At 47.0% G+C, this 7,255-nt stretch overlaps 1 protein-coding gene across 2 annotated transcripts; it reads left to right on the forward strand.

Moving 5' to 3' along the window:
• The first annotated feature begins 200 nt into the window (after positions 1–200).
• Positions 201–6,303, forward strand: IMP4 (IMP U3 small nucleolar ribonucleoprotein 4). 2 transcript variants are annotated; one of them, XM_032637781.1, is made up of 10 exons: positions 204–395; positions 541–649; positions 2,272–2,355; positions 3,069–3,178; positions 3,257–3,389; positions 3,475–3,629; positions 3,712–3,806; positions 3,926–3,999; positions 4,080–4,241; positions 6,034–6,303. In XM_032637781.1, the coding sequence occupies exons 1-9, from the start codon at positions 393–395 to the stop codon at positions 4,190–4,192; spliced, it is 876 nt and encodes a 291-aa protein (XP_032493672.1). In that variant the 5' UTR covers positions 204–392; the 3' UTR covers positions 4,193–4,241; positions 6,034–6,303. The 2 variants fall into 2 exon arrangements, with proteins under 2 accessions (XP_032493673.1, XP_032493672.1); XM_032637782.1 differs by lacking the exon at positions 6,034–6,303 and having other exon boundaries at positions 201–395; positions 4,080–4,269.
• Positions 6,304–7,255: the final 952 nt, after the last annotated feature.

Genomic DNA, 7,255 nt, shown 5'->3' on the forward strand with positions numbered 1-7,255 from the left:
TGTGCAGCTTTTACAGTTGCTGCACTATTTCGAGCCTACAATTATGATTATTTTAGCTGTTCGTCGTCTTCTAATTAACATCCCGTTCCGCACGTTACGTAGTGAAACCACGGCCGACGCCTTTATTAACGGCCGTTCTAAGCCACGTGACAGCACCTTGACAACTCCCCCCCCCCCCCCCCCCCCCCCCCCCCCCGCCTAGTGGTTGCTCCAGCTTCGGGCTGGCCAATCGCCTTGCGACTCCCAGCCATTTTAACTTTGGGCATTCTCGGCAGCAGCAGAATCTAGTGAGGCCTCTAGCGGCCTTCTCGGTTGAGGGCGGAAGGGACGACTGCGTGGTGCTGGCGGCGCCAGAAGAGGACTCCTGGACTCACGTGGAAGTTGCGCCCAGGATGGTAATAGGGATGTTTAAGCTCCTGTTTTGGAGGTCGGGGGCTCGCGGAGGCTGGGGATGTGGCCCGTGGGCTAGGGGCAGGTGTTTCCTGGGCCCGGTCTTGCGCGGCGAAAAAGGTTTGTCTGAGCGGATCTGCTGTTTCCCAGCTGCGCCGCGAGGCCCGCCTTCGCCGCGAGTACCTGTATCGCAAGGCCTGTGAGGAGGCTCGGCGAACAGCCCAGGAGAGGAAGGACAAGGTTCGGCGTGCGCTCGAGGGTACGTCTGTCCCCGCCCCCCAGTCACGGTAAAGACCCTTGGGCTTTCCTGTTAAAACCCAACGGGAAAAAGGCCAGTGGTGTCAAACGCTTTTGATTAGCATTTACTTGTGTTAGTATGGTGAGTATCTTTTCAAGTATTTACTGGTCATTTTCCTTTCCTGTTGGATCTTCCTGATGGGTTGCAAATGTCGATTGCATGATGGTGTGAATTACTTGTCATTTATGCTGCAGTATCCAGATTTTACAACTTGCGTAGTGATTTTATTTACAGTGTCTAGGTCTTCCCAAATTTAAACATTTCACGTGGTCCTATATTTATTTCCCCTCTGTCGTTTTTATTCTTGCTACTTTTTTTCACTACAAGGTAACAAGAATATCTTATTGTCTTTTAGTGCTGTTATGACTTCCTTGTATTTTGAAACTGTTCACTCGTGTAGAACTGAATTTTATTTGCGTTGTAAATTAGGAATTTAACTTTGCAGTATTTTCCGCGCTTTCCATTTGCCGTACTAATGAAGAGCCTGTCACACATGCCTGATTGGAAATGCCGTATTTATCCGTATTTTGTTGGTTCTCATGTTGGTGGAGCTCTGTTTCCTATCTGATAGTACATCAACTCCATACCTCTATTTTAGATTCACTTTGATTTTCTTAGGTTTTAGACATATAAAGTATATGAGGTATGTGTATGTAGTATTTATGTCAAGCGTAAAGTTAAACACCTGTGACCTATCTGCCCATGTTAAGAAATGAAAAATGATGAATATATTTAAATTCAGAAATATTTCCTCCAACTTAGATAAACACAGTATTGAATATTGATTAAAAATGAACCATTTCCTTGCTGTTCTTTTTGAGGATTATCATGCTTGTTTGTATTCTTAAATCATATTGGTCGATTTTTAGTTGTAAAGGTAGTATTAGGTTGCGTGTATTCTTTTGCAGCTTTCTGTTTTGGTTCAGTGTTGTTTCTAAGATCCATTGAGTGTAGGTGGGGCTCCTGCAGGTTAATATTCCACGAGGTCTTCATCCATTTCCCTGTGGGTGGTGTTGAGCTTATTTTTAGTTTGGGGCAGGCCTGCTGCTGTGAACATTCTCTTACATGTGCAAGAGTTTGTCCAGGGCATGTTGGAGGGACCTGCTGGGATCAAGGGCATGCTCCAAAGTGGGCATGCCCACAGCCTAGCCCCTCTGCCAAGTCTAGCATTAGTTCACAGAGGAAACCTCTGACCCAGAGCATCACGATTAATGATTTTATTGTAAGAGGGTTTCAGGGTTTCTGGTCCACCTTTGTATAGAAAGAGCAGTTTCCATTTATTCTTTAAAAATTAATTGTTAGTTTTTTTCTAACTACGAAGGGAGTGCATACTTGTGATTAAGTATTTTAGAAACTCTTCAAGTCTTGAGACTCAGGAACCATAGTAAATGAAATCTCCTATAACCACTGTTAGCAGGTTGGCATGTAGCCAAAAATAGTTTTATCCCTCTCCCCCAGTTACGTATCACCTCTCTACTCAGAAAGGAGTAAAAGGGGTATTTTCCCATCAAGTTTGTTCAGTGTTGTATAAACTGAAGGCTCCATGCATGTGTCTCACTAGCCCCTCTGTCTTCCCTCTGCAGAGAACCGCCTGATTCCCACCGAGTTACGCAGGGAGGCTCTGGCCTTACAGGGTTCCCTGGAGTTTGACGATGCCGGCGGTGAAGGTGACCTTCCCTGACCCTGTGAGCCAGCCTCACTCCCTGCCGTTGAGCCCACTGGCTTCCATGTCATTCCTCAGACACCTTGAAGAAAGGTTGTGCAGCTCCCACTCCTGAAACTGTCCCCCAGGTGCCCTCGTGGCTCTGTACAGATGACACCTCAGGGGACCTCTCCTTGAGTGCTTCCAATTCCATTTACGTGACACAGTATTACCCCACTTTCTGCTTTGCTTTGTCTGTTGATTGTCCCCCTTACTAGGACGGTGGGCTCTGCTGGGGCAGAACAGTGTCCATTTTGTTCATTGCTGTGTCCTCAGCTATCAGCACTTCATTGGCACTCAGGTGTCTCATTCACTGCATCATTCAACAAATATGAAAGGAATCACAAACATTATAAATATTTGTTATGAGAGAATGGAGCCGATACCTTTGGCCTTAACAGAATCTGGATTTGTGCTAACGTGGTAGCTACTAGCTCCATGTGATTACTACAGCTTCAATGAACTAAAATTAAATCAAATATAAAGATTCAGTTCCTTGGTCACACTTGTGTTTGTAGCCAGTGTGGCTGGGGGCCACCCTGTTGGCCCAGAGCAGGTAGAGAGCCTTTCCATCCTTGAAGGTATCGTCAGTGCTGTTCTAGGTGGATTTGGCCACCCCAAGTTAGCATTTCACTTCTCTAGACAACGTCATGTTCTCGCGCCTCATGCTCCTAACAGGTGTGACCAGCCACATGGATGATGAGTATCGATGGGCAGGGGTTGAGGATCCCAAGGTCATGATCACTACTTCCCGAGATCCCAGTTCCCGCCTCAAGATGTTTGCAAAGGTACCAGTAGGTGGGAGTTAGTGGGAGATGCTCAGGCCCCAGGAGCCCCAGTCCTAACCAGAGGGAGTTCATATGCAGGAGCTAAAGTTGGTGTTCCCAGGCGCCCAGCGCATGAACCGTGGCCGGCATGAGGTAGGGGCGCTGGTGCGAGCCTGCAAAGCCAACGGGGTCACTGACCTGCTGGTTGTCCACGAGCATCGAGGCACACCTGGTAAGACTGAAGGGAAGGAGCAGGGTGCTGCCATGGTGGCTGGCTGGGAGCAGAGGGTCTCTGACGGCTTACCTGGCCCTGCCAGTGGGGCTCATTGTCAGCCACCTGCCCTTTGGCCCGACCGCGTACTTCACGCTGTGCAACGTGGTCATGAGGCATGACATCCCCGACCTGGGCACCGCGTCGGAGGCCAAGCCTCACCTGATTATGCATGGCTTCTCCTCCCGCCTGGGTAAGCGGGTGAGTCTGAGGCCGTGGGGTGAGGACTGGGGGCCTGGAGTGCCAGGCTGGGCATTTGCCACTTTTCTTCTTTCTGCCCCAGGTCTCTGATATACTCCGCTACCTGTTCCCTGTGCCCAAAGATGACAGCCGCCGGGTCATCACCTTCGCCAACCAGGACGACTACATCTCCTTCCGGTGGGTCAGTGGGCTGGGCCCGAATGGGGTCTTGACCTTTGTGTCCCTGTGCTGTTTGTTGTTGACCCCGAAGCTGCTCCCTGCCTCCCCTCACTCCTACCCTGCCCCCCTTGCCCCAGGCACCATGTGTACAAGAAGACCGACCACCGCAATGTGGAGCTGACCGAGGTTGGGCCTCGCTTTGAGCTGAAGTGTGAGTTTGGGGCTTTATCCCACATCTGGTGAGGGGCATGCTGGCTGTGTAAGTGACCATATCTCATCCCCCTTCACCAGTGTACATGATCCGTCTGGGCACGCTGGAGCAGGAGGCCACAGCAGACGTGGAGTGGCGCTGGCACCCCTACACCAACACCGCGCACAAGAGGGTCTTCCTGAGTGCTGAGTGAGCCCACTCACCAGTCAGGATGTGGACCTGGACCCGGGAGCTGGGGAGAGGTCAGAATAAAGTCTGCTTGCCACAGCACCCTGCTAGCCTCTGAGTGGCCAGGACAGGGCTGTCAGGCTGAGCGTGAAGGATGCGGGGTCCCCTCAGCTGGGGACCTGATAGCTCTGGGACATTCTCAGGCCTGGTGGTGACATCGTGTCTAGGACAAGGCAGGCCTGATGTGCTGGCTTGCCCCTGGGCCACAGAGGGTTTGGTGCTACCCTGGGAGATTTGGTGCTGCTCTCTGTCACTCAGGAGTTGGGGGCCTGTGACTTCATTATCTGGGAGTGGGGATAATAGTGTGAGCACGGAAGTCTCACTTAGAGCAGGGCTTGGCGCTGGGGCCAGCTCTCAGCCAGAGACAGACAGAAAATAAACAAGAGGCAAACCATTTATTCACTTCATTGTGGCCTCCTTTGAGTGTAATTAAAGTTCCTCAGAGATCCCAGTGCACTTGGACTCACCAGCAGTGGAAAGCTTTATAATGACCATCTTTCCCTTTAAGGATCTCCTTAGGCTCTCCCTGGATTACCGAGGATATTTCTAGGTTATCTAGGATGTCTGGTATGTGTGGATTCACCACTCTTTGATGGTCGCACACTCAAGTTGTTTCCTATTTTTACTACCACAAACATTGCTTCAAGAACATTGAACATACCTCTGTGCATATTTATGCGAGTATATTTGATGAGTAAACTACCGCAAGTGGAATTGTGTCTTGAAAATGATTATAGATGCTGCAGAATTGTCCTCCAGGAGGCTGTCTCTCCCAGCCACTATCATCAGATCTGAGTGTTTCCTGTGTCCTTGTAGGCACTGTGAACTGTCAGACTTTACATCTTGCCCGAGCTCTAGGTGCAAAATGGGTCCTCAGTTGAATTTGCATTTCTTTAATTATGACAGAGGTTACGCATCTTCAAATACTCATTGACTATTAGTGTATGTGTATTCTCTGTGACCTGTTAGCTCTTTATAGAAACAGTTGTTCACCTCTGTGTTGATTGATTAAGTCTTTTAATTGTGGAGAATTCCAAACATAAGAGCTGAGAGGACTGTACAGTGAGTCCATGAGCTCATCTCAATGTTGACCAGTCTGGTTTCCTTCATAGCCCCAACCACTCCCTTTATCCACTCCATTCGTTCATTTTGAAGCAAATCCCAGACACCATATCATTTCATCCATAAATATTTCCATATATCTCTGAAAGATGAGACTCAACAGGAATAATAATACCACTGTCGCACCTAAAAAGTCAACAATTATTCCGAATTCTACATGTTAATGTTCAGTTTTCCCTGATTACGTTATGTTTGTTTGAACTAGGGTCCAACTTGGGTCCATTCATTGCAAATGATTGACAAGTCTCTTGTCTTTTTTAAAACAGCTTTATTGAAATATAATGCACATGTCCCACACAGTTCACCTGTTTAAAGTGTACAATTAAATATTTTTTTATCATATTCACAGCGTTGTACAACCATCACCACAGTCTAGCTTTAGAGCATTTTTGTCCCTCCTAAAAGAAACTCCGTACCCTTTAGCTGTCACTTCCCATTCCTCTCCAGCCATCTCCCAACTCCCAGCCCCCAGCCCCTTGTAGCCACTAATCTACTTTTGGTTTCTATAGACTTGCCTATTCTGGACATTCCATAGGAACTGTAATAGGAAAGAAACTTTTGTATTCTATTACAAGCTAATCACTAAAGGGATGTTGCCTATAAGCTTGAGTTATACATAATGGCTCATCTCTGGGAACCCTGCTTCCCAGGTAATGAGCTAAAATACCTTTGTTTAACCTACAGGAAACATCCTGACCAGGTCCACCTGTAAATGACTGCAGGGAGGAAGAAATTAACACGTCCTTTCCAGAGGCTGATGGGAACCAGGAAGTGTTTGATTTTACTTCCTCCTCTTTTAGTATAAAAGGAGCCTGAATTCTAACTCAGGCAAGATGTTTCTTTGGGGCATGAGCCCACCATCTTCTCAGTTTGCTGGCTTTCCAAATAAAGTCTTATTTCTTGTCCCAACAACTCGTCTCTCGATTATTGGCCTGTCGTGCGGCGAGCAGTATGAGCTTCAACTTGGTAATGGAACGGAATCATACAATATGTGGTGTTATTTAGCATTGTTTTCAAAATTTATCCATGTTGTAGCATGTGTTAGTACTTCATTCCTTTTTTTATTGCTAAACAGTATTCTGTTGTGTGTGTATACCTTATTTATCCATCAGTTTATGAAATTTGGTTTGTTTTTCAGTTTTGGGCTATTTTGATAATGCTGTTATGAGCATCTGTGTATAAGTTCTAAGTCTCTTTTATCCTATAGAATTCTCTCCTTTTAATTTTTTTTCTTTGTACTTTATTCAGTTTTATTCAGTAATTTATTCAGTTAGGAAATTGGTTTGTCTTGTGGAGCTTCCAGAGTCTGGAACAATTTATTCAGTTAGGAAATTGTAATTTATTCAGTTAGGAAATTGGTTTGTAATTTATTCAGTTAGGAAATTGGTTTGTCTTGTGGAGCTTCCAGAGTCTGGAACAAAAGCCCTCCCAAAGGCAGTTACTTCCAATCACTGGTGGATGCAGGCTGCCACTTGTAACTGGAGAGACTGGCATTTTTCCTTTTTTGCCAAATGCCAGACTTGTAGGTGGGCCAACAGGTCAGCCCACACCCAATCCAAAAATTTGTAACAGAGTGGAGCAGTGGGAGAATTTTTTCAAATTTTTTGTTCCCTTTTGTGGCCTAGCAAAAACGGAAGTCAGAAGAACTGTTCAATAGGGATGTCAGTAGTCTCAGACTATCTCCGCATAGGCCTTCTAGGTGAGGGTGGTGTCTGCCAGGTTTCTTCACTGTTTAAAAGTTACTATTTCCCCTTGGCAACATCAGCGCAGGCTGGGTTCTTCACAGTATTGCAAAAGCTTCTCCGAGTACCTTCCAGCACCCTGTCCACTTGGCTCTGTTGGGTGGCCTAGCACTCTGAGCTGGGAAGCAGGTGGCAGACTGGCATGTGGCATGTGGGCGCTGGGG

The sequence above is a fragment of the Phocoena sinus genome, chromosome 7, assembly GCF_008692025.1.
Source record: "Phocoena sinus isolate mPhoSin1 chromosome 7, mPhoSin1.pri, whole genome shotgun sequence".
Lineage (NCBI taxonomy): Eukaryota > Metazoa > Chordata > Mammalia > Artiodactyla > Phocoenidae > Phocoena > Phocoena sinus.

Coding starts and splice junctions, on each gene's coding strand:
- IMP4 (XM_032637782.1), top strand. Junction 3,630..3,711: donor CCTCCCGCCTGGGTAAGCGG/GTGAGTCTGAGG, acceptor TTTCTGCCCCAG/GTCTCTGATATACTCCGCTA. Junction 3,807..3,925: donor GACGACTACATCTCCTTCCG/GTGGGTCAGTGG, acceptor CCCTTGCCCCAG/GCACCATGTGTACAAGAAGA.